Raw genomic sequence first — 25,134 nt, 5'->3', positions numbered from 1 at the left:
TCCAAGACCTCTGAAAAAAGGCTTGACATTCCGGCGAAACGGCCCATTCTCTGCATTCTGGTTTTTGCATTACAGTAAAGCTAAACCAGGATGCGAGGGGATTGTGTTCAGAACTTAGTCGCTTACAGCTTTTCATTTCTACTACATCCCCTTGGTAACCCCCCAAAAGACACACAGCAGATGCACTGAATCAATATTGCACTTTATTCAGGTCCGGGACAACGCGCAAATCCACAGGAGGCTCAGAGCGTGCAGCTGGAAACCCTGCCAATGAAAGATCTTCTTCTCCTGACACTGTGTCTGCAGACTGCTTCCTGCTGGTGTTTTTAGGTTGCGAGAAACCCCTTCGATTCTGTGTGGCGAAATCATTGGTGATAAGCGAGACTGCAGGAAATACTGGTCGTGTTCTCTTTGAAAAAGTGTGAATATGACACGGACTACGAGGGTACATCTTTGCACACAAGGCAGGCTGAGGTGTGAGGTCAGTGAAGACCGAGAGGGGTGACAGCCGAGGAGAAGGAAAAAAAAAAATGACTGACGTCGTCTAAAATCTGACACGCGTAAAATGTCGGGTGACTCCCTCTCTCGTTGTGTAACAGTCTAGGGCGCATGATCATTTTCGGCTGTCTCCGAGTTCCATTAGACTGTCGTGGAGGCCTCAGTGGTCGAGGATGCGCAGGTTGCCAGACACGATCTTGTTCTCCAGCACGGCTCCGGCCGGAATGTCGATTCTGTCTCCGTGATTGGCAATAATGATCACTGTCCCCTGATGTGCAGAGAGAGTGAGAGAGGAGGGGAGAAGGTGTAACACAGAGTGGGAAAACGGCCCAGGGCAATCACACTGGTAAAAAATTCCTGCTATTGCAGGAAGCTGCATTCCAATATGATACTGAAAAGAAGGCATACATCATATAGGTGATTACATCAGCTGAACAACCTGCTTTAATAACTAGCACGGTGAACGGAAGGTTGAATGCTACCTTCAGGGAAACCTGCTTTCCAAAGGTGACGTCACCAGACACCGTCAGGTGGTCCAGCTCCAGCATGTCAGGTATGCTCTCAAATCTCGTCAGGTAGTCGTGAACCTGCGGCAATCAAGAGAGACGCTCAAAACGCTTGGCTTGTGCACTTGCAGTCTGTGTTAATGTGGTGATGAAAAAAAACTACATTCCCAAACCCATTTGTAATCCATCACTTCTGACACCTCAAAAAATGTAACAGGCAAAAGTAATGAATTAATCTTGTAATACTGTATTGCACACAAAGAGACATATATGTCCTACATGATGCGACTTCTATGTGCTGCGGAAGCTTAGCAGCTGTCAGAGACTGACAGGGCAGTGGCGGTTATCGTGTTTGGTGAGGGGTGGCTTCCCGTTCTCAGGGACGTGATGTGTGTCGGCTCTTCTGTGCGCGTGCAGAAATACGGCTGTCACGGCAGACTCGCGCTGACGGCCTCATTAAACATGGCTCCAGCTCAGGGGAGGTAAACACTCCCAGAGCTGTAGGAAACGCTCGCAACACGCCCAGGATTAAAATTCAAAAGGGCAAAGAGAGAGGATGAATCAATTTCCCTTTTCAGAGTTTCGCCTTCCAAGGAAAAGCCGCCAATCCGGTCTGTGCTGTTTCTCATCCTCTGAGACGGAAACGCTGGCGCGTAGAACAGCGCTCGTAAGACCACAGGCAATATTCATCCCTGACTTTGGTTTCAGGGGAACAATTGCAAAATGGGTTATGTGTCCATAGTGTACTGTCTGCATTGTATTGTCCTGCGTATTTGTGTGTGTGTGTTCAACATTCACTATAATAGACCCAATCACGCCCTTCCCAATTCTTACGAAATGTATGGAGACAAAGTAACACAAATGAGACCAACAGGGGCCTGTAGCGAAGGGCGAGAGAAGTCACCCCACCCGGCCTTGAACCCGGGTCTACACGGCAGTCAAAGCGCATACTCAACCGTAATGACGGCACTCCGTCACAGGGGCCATACTGCTATACATTGTACCTTAATGCACAGGTTAACGCAGTACCTGTGCATTAACCTACCAAGATCTACCAAGGCTGAGCTGTGCAAGTCACAGCTCAGCCTTGGTAGATCTCAGCTCCAAAAAGTCTTTTGCAAAACGGACTGGCGCCATGGTGAACTGCCCCCGCGCGGTGCAGGTCTCGGCAGAGGCGGGGCCTTGTACCTTAGTGAAGGAGCTGCCTAGCTTGACATGGGGTGTGGTGGGGAACTCCCTCTTCTTGCTCATGGTGAGAGAGCCGGCGTCCAGGCTGTACAGGTTGGACATGACCAGCAGCAGGTCCGAGGTGGTCTTGACCGGAAGGAAACGGCTGCGGGGTACGTTGATGCCCAGCGCGTTGTCGAAGCTCTTGATGGCCGCGCCCACGGCTGTCTCCAGCTGGACGACGTTCAGCCCGCCGTCCAGGGTCTGGTGCCGGCCAGGGAGAGCGGGAGAAAGGACACGGTCACCACACTCACTCACAGAGGGGACACCATTACTATACACAGAAAGCTTACGGCCACCACACGCGCTCACAAAGGACACTATGACTATGCATACTCTATGAAATACAAAACGTAGGGGAAAGAGACAGCAGAATTAGTACAATATTTGCCCACTTGCCAAACACACCACTGTGTGGTGAATAATATCATATATATAATTACCACTGGGTGTGAACCCTGGTGAGCCAGAGAGTGTAATAACATGCCCTTCCCAATCTCACTGGTAGGAATATACGATCTTCACGAATCCCACATTGGATCTGTTCCTTGCTCTGCTAGCCAAGCATAACACTTTGTGCAGGGCAAATGAAAGCAAATGACAGTCCCACCCATTATGGGGTTTAGAAAGTCATACTTCCCTACCACTTAAGAACATCACACCCATACATTCTGGAGAAAGGCCAAGTTCTGTATGTTACAAGGGAAACAGAAATTTCAACAGAAATTACAAGAAATAGGGAGGCAACAGTAAAATACTATCATCTGACCATCAACATCACTACAGCTACGGGCATTATCTGGAGGGTGCACAGAACACTTTGAAACTCCAGACTATGCCTCTGTAATAAGAGCATTGAAAATGGGTTTCTGAAATAAACTTCCCTCTCCCTCGCAAACTGTACCCAGATCAGGATGGCACCCAATTAGCAGAGGCAGGAAGCAGTCGTCCCACAGTTTTCTCTGTGTAAACAAACAGGAGCTCCCAGCGGCCCTGCAGACAGCGCCGCACCGAAACGAGGCAGCCTCGCCACGCGTCCCCACGATTTATTCAGAGGGATGTTCTCTGCGCAGCGCCGCGGTTCAGCTAGCTAATGCTCTTTTCCCCTTCCCCTAACAGCCCTGCTAGAAGTAGGCAGGCCGTCTCTGGGGCTTTACCTCAGCATTGCAGGATCGCAGGATCGCACGACCCCCCCCCCCCCCACCCCCCCGGGCCCAGGATCAGTGGAGGAACACAGGCAGCTCATTCAGAAGGCAGCCGCTTGCACACATTTCTGTACCCTTCACCTCGTCCTCAAGAGCGAGTCCTGTCTGGGTGTTTAAGTTGCCCCCAATCCCGCCACCACCAAACTACCTCCCTTCCTTGTTTTGCACTTGGTATCATCTGCCACAGTAAATGTGTCGTTTTGGTGACCGGTCTCGGTTCCCTGGCCCCGGTCCTGTTCCTCACCTTGGGGTTGACGATGATCTCCATGTCCATGGCGTTCTGCTCCTGCAGCCTCTTGATGGCCGGCAGCGAGATCCACAGGTTGTTGGTGTTGAAGATTTTGAACTTGGTGACGGACTTGAACTCGTCCACGTGGGCCTTGGGCACCTGGGCGATCTCCAGTAGCCTCAGCTTACCATCGTACTGAGTCAGCGTGCCACCCTGCCAAGGAGAAAGACCTCGCAATTCCACTCACTGCCTTTTTAAACATCCATGCAGACCAGATCAATCTCCTGTACAGATCAATCTCACCATTTTTTTTTTCCAAAAGCAATTGATTCCAGTGTAACAGACAACTTATGTAACAGACACTTCATACAAAAAGAAACCGAACCAGCCCACCCAAGAAAGAACAAGGCATTCTTCAGTCCTCCCAAGCCACATCCTCTGACAGTCTGACAGACACATCAGCGGAGTAACAGTGGGAGTGTGTTGACGAAAAGTCCGGTTTACCTTGACGTCGGCCCTGGTCTTGTCGGTGACCTCCATGATGAACTCGCAGCGCTTGCCGTTTGGCTGGCTCATCAGGTGGTTGAGGATGTACAGGTCCACGGTGGCTCCCAGATTGTCAATGTTGGACACAAAGATGTACTCCTTGCCCTCGGCGATCAGCTGGTCCAGCAGGCCTGAGTTGTAGAAGCTGTTGTAGATGTCCCCGTGGCCCGGGGGGTACCAGGCCTCTGCGTTCTCGCCTGTCGTCCCCAGGTCCTTGGCCACCGGCAGCAGGGACTCCTTGTTGATTCTCGGGTACCTGAGAGAGAGCGGACGGAGGGGGGAGGGTCGGAGGGTGAGCCCGAAAATTTGCCAAGATCTTCAAAAAAAAACTTTTAAACGCTCTTCCAGTCTTATGATTTCCCAGTAATATTGTGATAATTGAAAATTCCCAGAAACTTAAACAGGGAAAGATACACTGAGTACTGCTCCTGTCAAAGCAGAGACACACAGGTAAAATGATCAGACACAATGATCACACTTCTCCCACCAAACAGTAAATATTACAGCACCACACAGCAACATCAAAGTGAGCAATAATGGTGAAAAGAGGCTTGGAATGGCTTGGGTGATAAGATGCTCATTAAAGTGATTACCAGGAACAAGCTCACACACCGTAAACATCAAAGTAGCTCTTTGGCAGGTGAACCCAGTCCAGGCGCCAGGAGTCCACATGACTGAGGAGGGGTGGGGCAGGGGGTGATGAATCCACCAATCAGATCACATGGTGCGACTGACCACTTTCCAAGAGTAAACCATGAGCAAACATGATAGTAGCACAGTGCCCTAAAGGTTACACGTTTTGAAAACCCTTTTCCCCACTTCCATGACTGACCATTAAAATCTCAGGTCAGAAACTGACCTGTAAATTCAAGCCGACATGAAAAATCCCTCATCCCAACGTCGACTTCCCAGCATCCCAGTCTGCGATACATTTATTCAAGTTGTTGTTTTTAATAGGAGCAGTTCAACATATGGCTTCATTTTAATTGTATCCCCGAGGCAAGTGAGCCTTGTGATAAATTCTCCTATGAAAGCCCTCTCATCAAATATTAATGCGTTCCGTATTACTGCGGTGGCCTCTCATTAACCTTTCGCACTCCGCCACCAGCGGTCAGTGCCGGGCATTATGAACAGCACGTTAAACCTGCGTTCACTGATACGCAGCACGCAGTTCTCAGAGCACAATGCCGCGGCGTATTGCATGACACCGGACTGAAACAGAAGCAGCCGTTTGGGCTGTGTGAGGAAGCCCTCCCCTTGGCGAGGTGTGGGGGCCCATCTGTTCCGCATAAGGACCGGTCTACTGCTTATTTCCGTCGACCCATTTCGCCCCTGCAGAGGCCAACAAACCAAACGCACACAACGCCGACCCCCCGGGAGACCAGCCTGAATAATTGATACACCACCTCTGAGACTGAATCAACCGGTAAATTGAATCTGGACTGATTCTATGTTTCTTTCCTCTGTATTAACCTTTTAAATGTACTGATTACTGTCTGGAGCTTGCCAATGATCTGATATCGCAGGGCAGATTTTGGACATGGAGAAAAGAAAGTTAACCGCAAGTTAACAGTGAGTTTTACTTCACTGAACATAAAGCTTAAACAACATTATTTGAACAGGTTTAGCGGTCTGTACTTACTCTGTTAGGGCGAATGCTTAGTGGGGGGTTTTCTGGCTGGGTGAGTGTGTTGAGGTTAGGACAATGCGGAGGTTATTGGGCTGGGGTGTGCGCGGTAAGGTTAGCGCTATGTGGGGATTATTTGTGTGGGGTGAGTGTGTTGCGTGTTGGTGGTCAGTACCTGCTCTGGTTGAAGGTGTGGATCTTCACCCTGTGGTGTGTGTACTTCTGCAGGATCTTCTTGGTGTCCTCGTCTGTGTTGAAAGAGTTCATGAGGACCAGGGGAACATCAGCGTTGTAGGTCTTGTTCAAGTGCTGGGAAATGGCAGAGAAGACTTGGTTTAAAGGGGAAGGGGATGCCTCAAAGTTACTACACAGTTACTACATTGATAATACATTTGCTTGAACTCACTAACCATCTTTTAAGCAGGTTACTGAACAGATGTACATGTGTGTGATGTGTAGTCTATGTAACATAACAGATAGCAAAAACACTGTGTTGTTTGTAGTTTTATGAAACATGAAGACACTGCCACCCTGACAAACCAAATGGCACAGGTCACACCAGAGTCGGGGTCGATTCCTTTTCAATTGAAACAATTCAAGAAACAAACTGACATTTTGAAATGAACTGACGTGACATTTTCTGTGAAAAAAAATATTTAAAAAAAATATAATAATAATTCCTTGAATTGACTGAAATGAAACACAACTGACCCTCTGGGCTACACCAACAGATACCTTCTAATAAACCGAAAGCAAGAGTTGCAGTCATTTAAGTTAGAATGGCACATGCTACCAGCCACATAATAAGATTTACAGATTCAGAGGTGCAGAAATTAATCTAGAGAAAATGTATGAATGTAACGCTTATGTAACAGAACAGCTGTGCAGAAGCTCATTATGCAAAGGAGCTGTTAGCCTATCCTCATTCTACCATCACATCCGAGCTGATACACTCCACAGCTATCCTAGCTAGGCTGCAGTGTAGTAACAGTATTTAGTATCACATGCATGACTGCACAAACTTCTTTCTATTTGTTGTATTTTATACCTCTCTATTTATTTTATTCAATTTATTTTTTTGTTGTTTTTGATGTGTGCCGGACGGTGCAGTTGTGACACTCAAAGTTCCTTCGGGATTAATAAAGTACTTCTTATTCTTATTATTCTTATGACAAACACAGGACCCGGTGTGCTGAGAGCAGCGCCCCCTGTAGGCCACCGGCCACCTCCTCTCTCCTTCTACATACTCAGACAGCACTGTGTTCCCCAACAGCAATACAGGCCAAGACCCTTCCCCTGCCGAGCTTGAACACAAAGCCCTCCTTTTCAGATTGACCAACAATAAAACACGATGAAAGTTTTAAAAAAAAAAAAAAAAAAACCCTTCAACAACCACCCTTCCAAGATGCTGCGCAAAAAATCTGCCCAGTTAAATAAAACCATGTGTCTGGGCTTTAGCCAATGAAAAACAGGGTGAAGATGGAGACTGGAGCATGTGGTTATAAATCTGAAGGGGTCTGAATGTGGTTTTATGTAGCCACGGAGGCCCAGGGTTCATACCAGGCTGTCTGTGTGTGTTTACTCTAACCAAACACAGAGGCCCTGCTGATGTCCTGTGCTGCCCTTGTAAGTACACAGCCACACGACCAGCACAGAGAGGCACCATGAAATGTCAACTAATATGGAAAATACTTTGGAGGGTTAAAATTTTCAATCTGAAAAACATATTTATCATATTATATTATTTCTGACTTTCTGCTCCTGTGCTGGCTGTCAAATTACGCCTGACTGAGTCTTCACCACGTTCTCCATCCAGTGTTAGCTGTTAGTGTGCCTGTTCGCATAGAAGCTACAATAAAATCGTAATTTCAGTGTATTTTTAACATCCTTATGGGTAACGTGTTTAGCTTTCCCCACAGCCTGCGTGTGCTGCTGCCTGTGTGAAACTGGGCTCGGGGGCCGTACCTCGATCTGCTGCACGGTCAGGTCCAGGAAGGTGTTCTCGTTGCGCACGCTGATCAGGCTCTTGGGCCCCTTGCAGCCCATGCTGGTGCCCAGGCCGCCGTTCAGCTTGACCACCACCAGCTTGTTGAGGCTGTCCGCTATGTTGTCCGGCAGGCCCTTGGCCTTGATCTTCTCGTAGGGCTGGATCTGCGGACGAGATGGGGCGAGAGCGGCCAGAAACAACATTATCCACACCGCGATTGGCTGTCTGGTCTGATAGTAGCAGGGTTAGACGGAGGGGGGAAAAAATGCAAATTGGATTTATATCAGGATGGCAGGGATAAAACTGCAGACTCAATGCAAAGTCTTCTCATGGGATTTTATGCCTAATGGTTTTGGTGCTGCAGAATGGATTATGTCTCAGGGGAGGAATAGAATGAAGACTCTATGAATTCAGATAATAACATAACATGCGGCTGCTGGTGTTTGTATGTAATGGTTGCGAGATACAGGGTAAGTCTCGGGGGGGGGGGGGGGGGGGGGGTGAAGGGGAAAGAACAATAGCAGACAGAACAAAAAAACCAGGACAAAAACCCCTCCTAGCATGGCTACTCCTGTTACATGATACTGGATCCAGGGGATATGGGTCAGTGACAAGAGAGGACGGGAAAAGGCTCACAACACCTTGTTAAAATCAAACAAGAGGTCATCTGGTGCTCGTTTGCTTGCTTAGGAGACGCTCCCAAGCAAACGCGCAGCTTCAAAGTGCTTCTCTGCATCCCCCATATTGCCTGTGCTAATTAAACGGTGTGGGTAGCACATGAGAGCCAGGGCTATGGATGGGGGGGGGGGGCGCATGAGGGGGAATGTGAGCCGTGTGCGTCCTGTCAGAGCTTCCTCTCGAGCCTCGGAGTGAACATGCCGGCCGCTTCCAGATGTCACCCCCTCAGGAAACGCGAGAAACGCTTCCATCGGGTCATTAGCGATCGCTTTTGCACAGGTTCGGCGTCCTCCGAGTATCCAGCAAGGACAGGCCTGAGGAGGAGACAGCTGAAGCATCGCGCTGGGCCACGGCTTACGCACCCCTATATCGCTGAGCTGCGTGAGAGGCGCATTTACCACAAATCTGCTCCTGTTGTAGTGGTCCATACAGATAGATGGAGGAGGTGGATGCAGAAATGATGAACTGACAGGAGCGTAAAAGAAAAGTTTCTTTGGGAAGTCAAACATGAACCACGTGAAAAAGGCTGCTTTTTTTAAAACTATTCTGTAGAACTCTCTCCCAGCGGCTCTCTTCAGAATAGAAAGACTGACGCAGGTGATTTCTAAGTATGAACGTCACACCGTTATTAGTGTGATCGTGGGGACAATCTCCCGCTGTAGAGCCCCTTGTGGGTTTTTTGTATCAACCTCAGAGCGTGGGCACTGATTGCAAGAGCCTATTGGTCGGGACACTTTGATTTGGCTCCTGAGTTACCAGCAGCCTTGATTTTCACACTCCCTCACTCAAGCGAAGGCGCAGAGACTGCATGGGCCCCCAGCGTCCCTCACTGCACTTTAAACGCTGCTCAGCACCACAGAAAAGAAAAAGGCACACAAACCGATGCTTTTGTACACGGCGGCTTTCTGGAGTTTGACACAGATATTTGTCATTTTCTGGCCCGTTCCAAATAAAGTGAAGTCATTTAAACAGGGCGGCAGTGGCGATCTCACAAAGCCCCGTGAGGGCATTCGGGATCTGCTGGGATTGCATGGCGGACGTGCAGAATTAGAGGGAGCGGAGGGAGCAGACCTCTGTCATCGCACCGGGGAGGGATGTGCCGGAAGTCTGGCACGAGGCCCGGGTTACGCAATGAGACAGTGACTCCGCACACTGGAGCCTTGATGACAGCTGTCCAAACGGAAAAGTACTGACTGCTAAGATGAACCCTCAAAAACAGGCAGCGCAGCCATGGATACAGGGGTGGCAACAACCGGCCTGAGCCGTTAGAGCTGGAGGCACGCAGATTCAAGCAAGTCAGTGTAGTGACTGGAAGCCACCATAAGGCAGATTCCACTGGGTGCAGCCAAGCTGCTGCTTATAAACCCTGGAATGGCTCATAATTCTATAAATTGAGACTGTCATTCCCATTCCTGTAGTAGTGTGGTATAGTTGGAAAGACACAAGACCACTTTCTGTTTAAAGTGGGGACCCAGACTGTACCCTTGAGCAAGGGAATTTAACCCAAATTATTTCAGTAAGCATCCAGTTGCATAAATGGATATGTAAGATATACAAGCTGATCTGGATAAAGGCTTAGCAAATAAATACTACAAATAACAATGAAAATAATGATAATAATAATAATAATCACCATTATCATCATGTAAGGTACAGCACGATCGTAAAAGGATATACCACTGTTTCTCAATGCACTTTTGCTCAGTCTTGTACAGTCCTTATAAACCCTACAACAGTTGTGACAGGCACATTACAGGAGAAAATGCAGAAGCATGGAGAAAAAAGCTTTTTTAAAAGCATTTCAATTTGTCCCGGGTCATCTCCCACCAGGTTCAGCCGTTTCATACCACCTAGCTAGAGAACCATTACAGAACTTCCTATCCTCATTACAGACGGTAACATGCAGACTAATGTAATGTCTTCAGAGGGAGAGCAGGAAGGGTCACCATTTGGTATGGAGGGAAAGGGAAGGGGCTTAGCACTAACCACCTCTTTCCTGCCTGCAATAATAGGTTACCTGAAAACTGTGCAGGTGATTAGTGCTTGGGGCCGAGATGCAACAGGCACGCAGTTATTAAAGACGGTGCATTGCATTGCATGAATGTCACCACGGGAAATGCAACGTGGTTCATTTTTGGGTCAGCTGAGCGGGGCACAGTAAGAATCTTGCTTATGAGCAACATATGACCGTTGTCATAAATGATGTTGTCGGCGGCATCCCCAGGGCCCTTGAGCTGAGATACCTTGTGTCTGCTGCATAAAAAGGGAACCCTTGACTTTGAGAGAGACAGGGTCTGCTGCTCTGCGTTTCACTTCAGCCCTTATTTGTTGAACCGAAGTCACACCGAAGTGTTCTGGGTGTGAAATGGGCATGAATCTTGCCTTCTCGGCCCTCCCCGGAGCAGTGTTCACAGTAACCCGCTCCCCCTGCGTGGGGGGTTTCCTGCATTGCATACTGGAGCGTTGCCAGTTCTGACCTCCCCAGCAGCTCCAAAATGTCCTGCCTCAGAAAGGAGGGCAACACTGTCCGCTTAGTAAACAAAATTCAAACAAAATGAAAATATTTAAAACAGCAATGTGAGCCCGTTCACATGTCACGCTCTTGCAAAAAATATTTTAATAAACAAACAACGCCTTCCCCACAATCCATTCATCACTGGTCAGGTACAAGTCTGGGCTATCACTTCCCCCTCGGTAGGTGGAAAACTGGTTTTGCATGTAATGATACGCCACATGTCTGAGGTGACAATGTGTTTGCTTACCCCAGAACATGCTAGCAAAATGCACCTTTTATCCTAAAAGCCTGAAATTTACTTGTGAAGGTCACTGGCTGGATGACACCACTGGAGCTTTGCTGCTCTGTGCCTGCCAGTCTGTGCTAGGTTGTACTTCAGAGACAGGGGTTACCAAACCAGCTCCAGAATACTGCCCTTCCACTGAACAGCAACATTACTGTTGTACAGGGAAATGAGAATTTAATAAAAATTAAATGGTGTGAACCCAGCGGTTTTAGAAATTAATGCCCTTGTTTATCGTCCGGCACTCTGAATACCGAACACAAATGGCACCAAAAACTCCTCACTTAATCAACATGTAAAATAATTTAAAAAAAATGATTTAGCTTGATAATTATTATTAAAGATATTAATTATCAATTAAATCACCAAATTCATTGATAGGAAATGAGCAGTCTGGTGGATCAACCTTTGCCAGAAATATACAATCACAACTGGAATAAATTAAAAAGGTTTATTGAACAGTTACACTAAGACAAAAACTAAATTCAGAGTCAGGGCAACAGACCTGGTCCACTACCTTAACAGACACTAAATTACATGAAGAAATAAACCAAACAAGAATATGGATGGATCACAGAATGGATGAATGACTGCATGAAGAGAAAACTAGCCAAGCCAATTGTTTATCTCTCCCGAGGAAGAAGACAGGAACCACTCAAAATAGCAGCAAAACCCCAAAAGGAAAAATTCAAAAAGTTGCAGGAGAAACTGAGCAGATGGACGGAACACAAGCAAAAACTGAGCCAAGCTGCGCAGACCAAAACTGAACCACGGACTGGATGACTGAACGGATAACTGAGCGTAAGACTGAGCATCGAGGCCTGTTCTAGGCCTGACTTAAGAAGAAGCTCTCTCCACCTCCCTGGCCCACGCATAATTAATTTTATGGTGGGGGAGTGGCTGGAAGTTTCTTCCGGACTTAATTGTGTGCTTTAGACTCAAACATCTGGAAATACCACATATATTTTCGAGATTCTCATTGTTACATTCAGCTCCTCATGAGCTTCGCAATGACACCAAACATTAATAGGCATGGATTGAGAGGAGAGAGTTGACTGAGAGGAACTGGCAAAATGGTGGTAATGGTTGCTGCTATATTGAGAAATACACGTTATCACACAGCATTTTTCTCATGACATGAGGGTACAATTACTGTGGGGTATAAAAGGGTAAGTGATCCAAACACGTAGATACACACAAAGAAACACACATACACACACGCGCGCACACAAACACACACGCTGATTGTGCTCAGGAGGGGGAGAAGGGGGAGATGGCAACCCTCTGCAGTTGTGGTCTATCGGGATGTTACTATTTTTCAGAAGTAACTTTAAGATTGGCTGAGTTCTTTAATACTATAAGTATTTGGCACCTGAACCTCTTTCAGATTAAACCAAACATGACTGTGGGCACCATTCATCCAAGGATTCTACGTCTGAGGGGCAGATTAATGCTTACCAACACACAAAGCGGGCGTACCACGCCCTACTTCCGCTTTTATCTGGCAAAATCAAAAAAACAGGCAATCATTAGTTTGAGGTTTTAAGTATCTGAGGGTCCTGACTCCTGAGTAATGAAAGGAATCATAAAAACCCAGACCAGGGCAAAGAACCATAAAATGCCTGGTAGTCACCCAACACTGTGAAGGACATGCAGGGCTTTCAATGCTCAGCAAAATTACCACAGAGAACCTCAAGGGCTTTCACTGCACAGCGACATTACAATGAAGGACCTCCGGGGCTTCCCCAACAAGGTAATTTCACACAGTTCTCCACAAATGGAACACAAATGATGGACTGTCTACATGTCATCTTTTCTAAACATATCATCAACACTGTGTAGGCTTCAGCATAAGCTGAATGGGTCGGATTTGGATTTGGGCAACCTCCTGGGAAAACCTTGTTGCTGCTGGAAGTGGTGCTGGTGGGCCAGTAGGGGTCAAGTAACCACTACTCCAATTCTGTGTTGGGTCACTGTGCTGTGGAAGGTGCCACCTTTCAGAAGAGGTCCTTATTCACTATGGTGGGTAAAGATTCAATGGCGCCTATTGAAAACGTAGAGGTCTTAACGTGAGTGTTAAAGTCAAATTCCCAAACTGCCTCTCAACATCCACCTAACTATCCTCCTCATAGCTGACTGCCTACACAATCCCCTTCATTCCCTGCAACTATCAGGTCATCGCTGTGAAAGAATGCTCACAGTCAGTTGACCTTCCTGGTTAAATGAAGTTTAAAATAAATAAATAAGAACTTTGCCCTTTCATTAGAGTTTATTCTGAGGTCCAAACACCTGCAGATAAAAAAGAGGTTTCATCAAAGAGGAAATGAGATTTTGTTGAAGTTGTGTTGCGCTTTGTGTGAGTAAGAGGCTACGCCAGATGAAAGGAAGACGAATGTCTGACTCAGAGGACAAAAAGGACAGGGGTAAATATAGACAGCATGGTTGTGCCCTTAGCTTAAACTCCTGCACTATGTAGCCCCTTCCCACTGCACTGACAGGGAGAGTGAATGCGGAGACAGAAGGGAGTGAGGGGGATATTCACAGAGGTGGGGTGTTGGGTTGGGGGCAGCGGGCTCACGCAGGGTCTGCCACACCACATGGCTCTCTTCCTGGGCTATCAGCGGGATTCTGATATCCCTGTGCTGCCCTGACCTGGGCCACACTGACTCAGTTTGGATAGGGAGGGAGGGGGGGGTCACTGTGAGGCTCCTCAGACCCAACGTTCCGCGAGGCCTTGCTGACAAAAAGCACGACCAACATCCCATCGACTCCCCTCGGCAGAAAAGCAGCTGTGCAAGAACACCTGCTCTTACATCACGCTCACTCATAATGGCTCTGTCCCCTTCCCGAGCACTCTCCGGTGCAGGCTACAGGTAAGCAGCGGCAGGCTCCTCTCTCTAAACTGGAACGGATACAAAAAGGCCGCATGACTTAAGCTGGGAGCTGCACCTCCTCCGTAACTACAGAGGGAACAGAGACTGTTCTGTGTCGCGTAGCAGGAGGCCGGGAGAGTGGAAAGAGGAGACTCCCTAAACCCAACACGGCATTCTCACTGCGATCAAGTCAAGTTCAGAAGCTGCATCCAACATTCAAGACAAAGCAGGAGATGAAGGCCCAGATTCAACCCAATGGCTACGGTACTCTGCCCTCGACTTTGTGGAATGAATTTCAGTGTCTTTACCACTTGCGCAAATGTGTTACTCAGACTTGTGCCGCAGTGGCCTGTCAAGTCATCGTGAGATTGAAAATGAGCAATTTAATCATGTGGAAAATCAAGAAGAAATTATACTGCTACAACACTCTTAAACACAGAGGACACGCCTACTGTAAACCTCGCTCAGGTATTTGGCTTCTGGAAACATATAATGACATACCTTCCCTAAAGCGCCAACCACAGTTATTTGTATAAAACAAGAGAGTAGATTCACCTGGCTAAAGGATCTGGCCCTTGCTGTGAAAGTTTGCAAAACACAATATTCCACAGCAGTCTAGTTCACAGTTAAGAGTCACGCTTCTTCTCAGGTACAGCATGAGCCTTTAAAGTGTTGTTCATTCAAAGGTAATATTAGCTTAATTTGGGAACACCCCATTCCCTATTGTTGTGTGCACCAAATGGCAAATGCACAAGCATTCTGAAAGGACCAGCTTGTGTCCATCCCACCCTCAACCGGATCCCACCGCATGCCGTTCTGACACACCCACACAACAAACAGATGTTGACCATGCACACCTACCAAAGCCTCTTTGATTCTTCCCACTGCATTATTTGAAAGCACAAAAAATTAAGTAACCCCTTCCCATGTCAATATATTTCACATTAATGTCGCTCCTTCAATAGGGGAAGACCCGGGCTATGTGGTATTTGACACGACTAGAGAAAGCACAATTTAAAGTTTAATAAGATGAGAACTGGGAATAGCAACAGAAAAAGCTGCACTTAGTGTGTAGTGTGGAGCCAAGCCACTTTGGAAATAAAACATGCAAGAAAGTGCTGCCACACTAGGAGAAAGTGTAACCACTTTAGCCAAATTGTACCCAAAAGCATGTAAGCTGCTTTGCTATTCATCCCAGTTTTACTGACAAACTACAGGCTGATCGTTTGGAAACAAGGATTTGTGCGTCATTGCTGGAGGACGGACATTCTGTCATCCCAGTCTTCCGACTTACCTCAGTTCACACACAATGAACAGGCGCTCTTGGGTTTCACTGAATATTGAGAGCTTTCCATTGTTCCTTTAAGTAGGTTGAGCTGTTTCCACGGGGCACCTCAACACATTTCTGACACGCACCGTCAACAGTATCAATTCACACAATTCAGCACAGCTCTCTCTCCCACAGGTGAGACAGGTCGTCCTTTTGAATAGTACTATTACACAAGAGGTATGAAAGGTACATACCTCATGAGAGAAAAAGAGTGCCTGGGCTTATGACCGGTAAGACATGGAGCCGTTTCCCCTCTTGTGGTGTTACAGGTAAGTGGTTCAAAGTTTTGGTTCATATCAGAAGGACAAAAACTAATACGAGAGGCTTCGTTTGTCCCCAGAGGAAACACACCTCTCATAAACTGACCAAAGCGGACAGCTCCCCAATCTTTAGAATATTGATTAACAAATTGGCCTGGGTTAGCGCAGGCAGAAGCGGTCCATCCCTACCCTTTTATAGGTCCTCCCCATCACACCTTCCTCTCTCACGGTTGGTTCGCTCAGTCGTGTACTGACTGACTGTACTGATCCAGCCTCAGTCGTGACACAGCCTTAAGTCGTGTTGCTCCGTTATTGTTGTTGCGACTTGTGCCAGCTGACTGGATGACTTCTCTTTATGTTTGCGCTCAAAGTGCCCAAGGAGGGAAGGCTGGGATCCAGCCAGGTAATGACTCAGGTGAAAGGCAGGGGAGCGCCTGCCCGTCAGTACCCCCAAGCTTTCCACGCGTCACCGTGACAATACGAAACAGAGGCCGCACCCCCCCTTCTAGCCGCAGTTTGATATATGCCTCAATCCATCAGGCGCTGCAAAATGAGCACCTTGCACAGGTGACGTTCTGTAACGTCACCCGAACCTTGCTCCAACGCACTGCTGACGTCTCAGTGTGGATTTCATCTCTGGTGCAGTTTACAGACTTTAACCCTCTAACTGTCAGATCCAGAGCCTGACGATGTCAAACCTACAACATCAACCTGGTTAACTGTCCAACAAGGCAGGAATGTTGACAACATCTCATTGTTTGAATTATTTGACAACATCTGCAAGGTAGTTTTATGTGTGTTTGAAAGGTTACAGCCCAGGCCGTCAAAATATACGCAATGCTGGAGCTGAACTGGGAAGTGCTGGTGTTAGGCATGTTGAACAAACCCAACCAAAGCTGGATAAAATGTGGAAATGGGGGTTATTTTCTGGCCCGTTCCCCCTGTCAGTTCTCTTTGTTTGTTCCGGTTGTGGAGACATAGAGACGGTGTTGGAGACAGCAGCGAAGCAAGAGAGGAAATCAGCCTGTTCCTTATTAAAGTGACACTTCCTGTACCATGTCCCCCGTTTCCTTCGTTTCACCCCCGCTGTCCTCAATTCACTCTCTGCTTTTAGCCTGGAGGAGGGCCTTAAAACATTCAGACCTGTAACTCTGCAAACTGTGTGCCTCCAAGGAGCGATAATCCAAGTGAACAGCAGACGGCAAAACTCACACCTTGTCAATGTGCCTCTCACAGTGCGCCGGTTTAAATGATGACCTCTTTCATTACTTCAGTACAGGTAGATGGGAGGAGCTTGTGAAATTTGGTTTAAGGTACTGAACAGCCAGCCTAGGCTATCGTCATGGCTCTCAACACTCTCAAGACTCATCCCTAGCAATGCTTTAGAAAGAAGCCCCGTCTGAGGCTTGCGCTCTACAGGGATATGAACCTCTTACTCAGGGCAAAGCGAAGTAGGTTGAGGGTTCTGAGAAAGCAGTGCCAGAGGCCTGAGGACTGGCTTGTTTGTGCTGACTCTGTCTTGGGTGCTTGTTTGTACATTTGCAGAACACATAAGTCAACATTGTGCAACTCAGTCTCAGAACTTTCCTCAAACAGTTCCCACATTTTAATATTGAAAAAGGCCATTTCCAGTGCACTGACCCCAGAGAGAGTTCCGGAATCTTGCACGGCCTCAAATGACAGCAGAAAACGCATTAAACCCATTCGAGAGTGCTCGCATTAACATTCATTAAAGAAAAGCGCAAACGCTGCTCTAAAACATAAAAACAAAGGACTCCACAGTGCATTCATTTAAAGTCCAAGTGGGAGTCATGTTCGGACTTTCAATGCAAACGGTCTCTGTGTCACAACAGCACGCGCGATACGGTTACACATTCCCTGGCCCCCTTGCTCTCCGTTTTCCAAAAATAACTGTCTGATGCCCCATGTCTGAAGTTCAGAGGATACATTGCTGCCCCCCCGGATCAGAACAAGGAGAGGGAGGTGACCTGTGGCAGTGTCATTAGCCTGCTGGTGAAACATAAATGTCAGCCAGGGCCAGATCCCTTAGGCTGCTTTTCGAATGCTGGGGAGGTCAGGCTATTAATACAGTAACCTTCTTTATGCATGCATATTTAAGGAGTGTAAGGGGGGAGACTAAGGCATTGAAATGTCACGCAGGTGGCAGTTACAGTCTCACACACCCTTTTCTGGTATTTGGTTTCATCTTTTGGTCTGCTGGCGGGGCGTTCACATTCATCTCGTCGTGCTTCCACAGCCCAGAACAGAGTTCTGACCCGTATGTGCGATCCAGTGCAGTTAGACCCATTCATCACTAATGCACCAATGCACACATGAGATTTCTCTCATGCAGTCCAGCTCAGAAACACTCTCTCACTCTGTCTCTCTCACTGCCCCCTTCTTAAATTTTTCCTTCCACTCTCTGATTCTCCTCCCTTCCGCTCTTTTCCCTTCCCAGTTCTCTTTTCCCTCCCCTCCCTCCCTCTCTCTTTCTCTCCCTCGATTATGAAAGGGGGTCTTTGGCTCGGCGGGGCTGGGCAGGCGCCCTGGCAACAGGCCCCACAGAGGAAACCAGACACTGGCCTCTCTGTCCCAGCTTTGGCTGCTGGGTGAGGGAATGCTGAATAGCCCCCCCACCTCCCCGTCCCCCCCCACCCTCCCCCACCCCCTCACGCGACTCCCGTTTCAGAGGCGGCTGCCCCTCTCCCTCGCCTCCTCCTTTTCGAAAAAAGCCGGCCATCTGCCTCTTGGTTCCAGCGAAGCGCTTCGCGTTCTGCGCTCCAGAGGCAGAATGTACCTTTTGGAAGCGTTCTGAAGCCTACACTGTGGCACACGCCTCGTCGAGTGTGAATGAAAATCGTCTCGGGTAATTATGGGATACCCATGTCTGAGTTCACACGCCTGCAGGTCTACTTTCCATGCAAGCAGTAGGGCGGCATTCACACAGAGGGCGTCGAGGACAGTTACGGTGACACCTTCAGGGGAGCAACTTAAGCTCACAAGCTGAGGGCGGCAGAGGCCTATTGTTCTTGCCAGGGCTTTTTTTCTCCCGTTATTTTTTTTCTCCACAGCAGAACTAAACAGCAACCTTTGAGAAACTGGCAGAAACACAGCACAATATGGGGATGGTCTGGCAATGCACTTTTTATCATGCTCAATACAGCTGTCAAAACGCTGTTGTTTTTCAAATACTGCTTGCAGTGAACCAAGGATGATAAGATATTGAAAAGGGGTGTGTACACAATTTCAAAATTTATGGACAAACAAAATAGTTACTTTAGTTATTTTCACAGCTATGCCTGTTAATGCTTGCCTACCCATCAAACGCAAAAACAGCATCTTGTTTTTCTGGCACACATATCTGCAACCACAATTTCCCACTGATGTTCAAATTTTGTTCTTCATAAATCATACATGCACACAGCCATGTGTCATTGCCATTTTTCTGTGAACATAGTGTTTAAATACTGCAGTGTTTCATTACGTGACATTGCTTTCATAAGTGAACTCATTACAATGAAAACACATTCATCTGGTAGAAAGCTTTCTCATGTCCTAAAACGTCCATATTTAGCTACAATAATCATGCACTGTTATGTGGATTAAAATATGCAAGTCCACAAGGTGTGGTGACCATATTTTATACGGTGAATATACACAGATGCACACAACAGCCATTTATAATTCTCCATATATGGCTTGCACAATCTTAATCTTGTTATGTAGGAATATTCACACTGGGATATACCTGACACGTATGAATTAAAGCTAGTTGGGGCACATGCTTTGGTGGCCATATCGCATATGACAAATACGTGCTGTTGTGCCCGGAGGCCATTTTTCTGTTACTCACAAAACCTTCAAATGTTAGAGGTAGTTTCATAGTATAGTCTCCCTTTAACATGTTAATTGTCTCACTTGGGGTGCTGGCCATATGGTTACTATATGCTGGCATTCTGGAGTTTCATTTAAACCGTCAGCTGCATAATCTTTCCATCTTGAAGTGACATTTGCATTGCCTTCAAACGCTGTGCATAGGGTTACAATGAGACGCGTGTTTATACAAATGGAAACACGCTTTTTATAGCCTCACCGCACACACCACATAGCCTAACATGTGAAGCATACATTTCAGCTTGGAAGCCTGTGTGGGTACCTGCATCTTCTAGTCTCTATTCTTTATCTGATAGCGAGGAAGTCACCTCTGCCTACAGTGAACTGCGAGCAGCCAGTAGATGGATTCTGCTAAATCAATCTTCCATTGATCTCTGTGCTCTGAGAAAGTGCTGCTCAAAGTGAGGCAGAGTTCAACCCGTACTTTTGTGGTTCCTCCTCTAACTCACCGAGTCCTCGGGGGGTCTGTGAATCTTCGCCCAGTCCACAGAAGGGCCTTTCACTTGTAAGAATCTGTGGAATAGCTTCTGGAAACCCTCAAAGTCCCTTCTGGAAATCTAAAAGAGAAATAAATAAATTGTTAGCTGTATGAAGAACAATACACGTCTTGCACAACATTTGTAGAGCAATGGTGTCAAGTCTGAAGGGAAGTTGGGGCCCAACAGAGCCAGATAACCAGACATTACATTGCATTGCATTATTGTTATTGTTCAAACCACCACCACCACTTTCAAACCACCACCACCACTTTCCACTTTTCAACCCACAAATTCACATCCTCCCAGCCCATGCACTTCATACCATTAGTGAAGCAATAATAAGCCTAATGATAAAGAATAATATACTCATAAATTAAACATAATTAGAATTGAATGGTATATAAGGGCCGCCAGCAGTATAACACCGTTTCATAGCTGAAGGCAGTAGTCCTGGCACATTTGAATTAAAAAAAAAAATAAACATTCAGCTTTATGGGTTTTCGCATCTGACACTGAAAGCATAAACACATTCCACAGAGAGCATCTGAATCCTCTTTTATGCACTCTCATAATTAAGATGCCAGCATTCCCCACCCAACTGTTCCGCTACTTTGATGTCGTCGCTGGGTTCAGAGTGTAAGAGCTCCCTTCGGCATTATCGTTAATGTGCCAACCTGCCTGATCTCACTGTCTCTTGGACTTCCTTGGATTTTCAGCACATTTTAATTGCAGGTTTTGCTCCTCTCATCAGTTGAATGTGCACTCTCACAGAGCTGCTGGGATGCGAGAGGGAGCCACAGTTCTCTGAACTGTGAAACTTCGCCAGCAGCTTTATTATGAGTCTGCCGCACTTTATTTCCTGCGCACAAACTCCAGGACGCTTCATGTGGATTTTAAACGCTTACTAAAAAGTGCAAAAATGAATAAAGTGTACTTCTATCGACCATGCCTCGCAGGGCTTTTAAAGCTGCAAGTGTCAGATTGTTCGTGCTATTTTGGCCGGTGGCGGGCGGCCCTGAATGAGGGAGGGTGGGGTGGGACTGCTGCGACATAGACGCACTGTGAATGACACGTTGCAGAGGCAGGAAACTCGACCGCAAAGACCGCAAAGCTTTTCTAAAGAAAGCGGACCTGATGGGACTGCGTGACCTTCACATACGGGACAGGGGCTTAAATGCGTGTCTGGGAAGAGGGTAGGAGCAAGAAGGAGAGAGAGGGAGGGATAGCGAGTAACTGGCCAGAGAGAGAAACAGACGTCCGTGAACGTCTTGTCCCTACAGTAATAGGATACGGGTCAGCATTGTGAAACCTCTGTGTCACCCTTTCCCTCGTGTCTCAGTAAGATAGCTACTACGTGAGGAGTGTCTGTGGAGACATACATCACGCCGTGTCGCTCCCTGAGATGGATTTCGACTGTGTCCCTACACCAGCCTGGACAGAGGCACGTTCCAAATTCACAACAGAGCAACAGCATTCTATTACACATATTCATTCAATGTAGGACCTCTGAAAAATCTGACTCTCTAAATTTTAGAAAGGCCTTACATTTTTCTGCGATTAAGGCTTATCAGGCTTGGTTTGAGGTTCCCGCAAATTGAGCATGACCCTTGCCCCAAAGGGCTGTGCTCACCTGCACCGCATCGCCTTTGCCAGTGGACAGCAGCTTGTCCAGCTCTTTGTGCATGGACTTTTCCAGCTGCTGTCGCATCACTTCCTGAAACTCTGTCATTCCGCCGTTTGGTGCCCTCTTGCTTAAACCTGAGGGGAAAGGGGTGGGAAGGGGATCAGTCAAGCATCCAATTCAGAAAAAAAAAAAAATCAAACCTTGCACAAACATCAGTTTTTAGGTGCAATCCCATGATGCACTGCACAGCGCTAAACTGCACTGATGCTTTAACCGTATACAGACTTGACAGTAAGTGAACAAGGCCCATACGTGTCAATATTATCTATGGCAGTCAATTTAAAAAGGTAGAGCTGCATGTGTGAATGGAAGGAGAAAACAAATTGCAAACACTGAGATGCAAGTTCTTTTGCATGTTTTTGCATTTTCTGCCTATTGCAGCTTTATATCCCAAGTGTGACCAAAGAGGGTGCGGTGTTTGTGTAGTCCTCTCTCCATGATTTCATCATCTCTCATTTGTTTTTTTTTCCTTCAGCATTCTTCAGGCCATATTAAAGTCACTGTTGGCTGAAAACTACGGGCCCAAAGAAAGCGGATGCTACTGCTCGCACAGGAAAGGCAGAAGTTCAGGACTGACAACTTCTCACCTCTCACCCCTGAACCACATATCTGTCAGCTTCCTATGCACAATCATGCAATCAAATGTACAAATGTTTTTGAAGTTCAGAACTGACAGAGAATGGGAGAGACACATTAAGCCTGAATGATATCTTGAGTCATTTCAAATGGTTAGTGTACTACACTGTACAATCAGGGTTCATATTTCATTGTGCAATGCACAAGGGTTTACACTAACATTTACACACATTCTTTCATTTCTACTTCATTGGAGAAATAACATGTTTCAGATATCTGGCCAAAAAACAGCTCTTGAGTCATCAACAGGGCTTGGACTGAAACTAGAACAGTCACTGAAAGGCTCCACTGAAACACTGACCAACATGTTTCTTTCTCTCAATGTTAAACCATGCCCTTTGCAGTCTGTGAATATGCTGCTCCATTTGCAAAGAATACAGATTAGCTTCACTGACAACATCTGCCAACGTGCTATGTGCAACAATAAACTTGCGTTTTCAATATTCAGTCTTGTAAGTAGAAACTTGCAGACTGAAATGGAATACCATGAAGCTAACCGTTGTTTACAACTTCTGCTGTGGAAAATCAACCCCCCAAAAAACTGTATTTATATTATTACTTAATAAATTAGCTGTTATGGTTGTCAGTGCTACTGAGACTTTAAAGGGCGAAGGTTTACACTTGAAATAATTGTAAAACCATTGATATGTTATGCTCTCATAACACAACATAAATACATGCAATTCCGTTTAGGACGCTGTGAACTTCAATACTGAGTAACAAGAAACATCTGCACAGGGTGAGAGTTCAGCTTCTGAGCGCATTGAGTTATATGCGTACAAGGAGCACTGGAACAACCAAAAGAAGATACCTTAAAACTAAATATGTACTGTTGAGCCCAACGGTTTCTTCGAAATCTCCTAAGTATGGCAACACACAGTTACAGGCAGGACTGTCGCAAATCTTGTCACAATTCAACGGCTGAGAATTTCAACACGTTCGGATACAGCAACTATCATTCGATTCGCGCTGCGCCAAATTGAATTTATACAGCTTTGTGACTTCCATCCACTAAAAGGGCTCTTCTGTTGTGACACAGCACGACAAATGTGTCGGAGCAGTCGATCTCTCCAGTTTCGTAAATGTCCATACCTGCAGTCAATCATGTATATGTCCGTGTCACAGATCTTGTTGCCGGATTCAGATATCCCATATATTACTACATCAGTTAGGCTACCTTTTACCATTTTCTTCTGTTTAGGATAACTAACATAATATGAATCAATATCTTCACTGAGCAACTTACCTTCAACGTAAAGCGACATCTTGTTTATTTTAGTATATACGATTTTATTATTATCATACAACCGTGACTCTTTTTATGATCCAGTCAGTACTTGTCTCTGCTTTCAAATAAATTCGTTTTAAGATTTAGAAATAGCTGCAAACACGGTTACTGTAATGTCCGGAGCATACAACTAATTGGTCAAAATCATCCTTCTGCTGCACATTTCACAGCTCAAAGCAGCATGCAAGCGACAACGCATTCGCTTGTATATAAAACGATCCGATCATTCATTCAATTGGTCCAGCCTCATCTCGTTTTATTCACACATAACCACAAACCCTTTAAATGAAGCACATCTTTTCTCTCCTCCCACTTCAGTCCATCCCAAAAAAAAAAAACCCGAAAAAAAAACGTCCCAATTGCCAACTACTGTATTCCTGGTAATAGGCTACGATGAACTAGTGTTGGACGCCCCCGTACCATACATGTAGTAATACCGTACAAAATTAATAGATTGTTGAAGTATTCTGGCAAATTTATGCTATTCCGAATGAAGCCTGTTATAAGATAAATAAACCACGTCACGTTTTCTTGGTTGGCTGAAACTCTGAAACTCCAGCATGTTCAAAGCTGATCTCCCTCGCCCCCACCCCCCTTTTACCGTATTGTGGTTTTCTTAACACAACTTCCTTGTTCATATCATGTCCAACCCCCTCATTCGTAGGGGCAGTTCTGAACACGTACAGGCCCGGTTTATATGTAATGATTAACCATTTTAACACAAAGCCATGTGGGGGTAACCTTGCGTATCAAAGTATTGCAGGCTACGCAACAATGATCACTGCAGGTCATGCACACACAAGCTGTATTTTGAAGAGCAGCAGCTATCACACGGGCAGGTCGAGTCCACATTCTTCTCAAGCTAATAACACTCCAAAACGTAGCATCGAATTGCACTTGGAAGACAGAGGGAATGCAGAGGCTAGATTAACATTACATGCCTTTTTACTCGTTTCCAAGCAAGACGTTTATTTATGCTCTGAAACAGCCATTACCCACCTTTTAATAATTATTATGTTTTCCTCAACAGGGCTCCAAAGGGCAAGGTGCTTAACTACTGTAGACAGTTCAGTACGACAACCTCTAACCTGTGATTAGGGCGAGTAACCTCAAGTTTTACGACAGCACATCGCCCTTGTAACTGGTCTGCACTGAAATGTATTCTCCCTAAATCAGGTTTCTCGTAAAGTGCCGTCTGCAGTCACGTCAGTAACCAACTCGTTAACGGAAGTGTCGTACAAAAGGAGTGCGGAGCCCATGGACATTAACCAATCACAACGGAATGCAACCGATGTCATCCAATCAGAGTACTTTAAACGGTGAAATCCTGCCCTGAAACGCCTCTTTCCTGACCAATGACCGGCGACTTTGTATAACTCGCCCCCGTAG

The 25,134-nt window shown here is 46.4% G+C and overlaps 1 protein-coding gene across 2 annotated transcripts; it reads right to left on the bottom strand.

The window, feature by feature from the left end:
* Window positions 1-190: 190 nt before the first annotated feature.
* Window positions 191-24,906, bottom strand: LOC118779611 (UTP--glucose-1-phosphate uridylyltransferase). Of its 2 annotated transcripts, none has more exons than XM_036531795.1 (10): window positions 24,745-24,906; window positions 21,768-21,895; window positions 20,108-20,215; window positions 7,804-7,989; window positions 6,014-6,147; window positions 4,170-4,467; window positions 3,681-3,878; window positions 2,193-2,435; window positions 981-1,085; window positions 191-766 (listed from the first exon to the last, which is right to left on the bottom strand). In XM_036531795.1, the coding sequence occupies exons 2-10, from the start codon at window positions 21,864-21,866 to the stop codon at window positions 659-661; spliced, it is 1,479 nt and encodes a 492-aa protein (XP_036387688.1). In that variant the 5' UTR covers window positions 21,867-21,895; window positions 24,745-24,906; the 3' UTR covers window positions 191-658. The 2 variants fall into 2 exon arrangements, with proteins under 2 accessions (XP_036387688.1, XP_036387681.1); XM_036531788.1 differs by lacking the exon at window positions 24,745-24,906 and adding an exon at window positions 23,704-24,350.
* Window positions 24,907-25,134: the final 228 nt, after the last annotated feature.

Source organism: Megalops cyprinoides, chromosome 1, assembly GCF_013368585.1.
Source record: "Megalops cyprinoides isolate fMegCyp1 chromosome 1, fMegCyp1.pri, whole genome shotgun sequence".
Lineage (NCBI taxonomy): Eukaryota > Metazoa > Chordata > Actinopteri > Elopiformes > Megalopidae > Megalops > Megalops cyprinoides.
Note: the sequence above shows the minus strand (reverse complement) of the source record. Positions and strands in the feature narration are given on the sequence as shown.

Excerpts from the sequence above, each read along its gene's own strand:
- LOC118779611 (XM_036531788.1), bottom strand. Across the intron at positions 6,148-7,803 it reads TGACCGTGCAGCAGATCGAG|CACTTGAACAAGACCTACAA; the intron begins GTACGGCCCCCG and ends GCCATTTCCCAG. Across the intron at positions 2,436-3,680 it reads AGATCATCGTCAACCCCAAG|ACCCTGGACGGCGGGCTGAA; the intron begins GTGAGGAACAGG and ends GGCCGGCACCAG.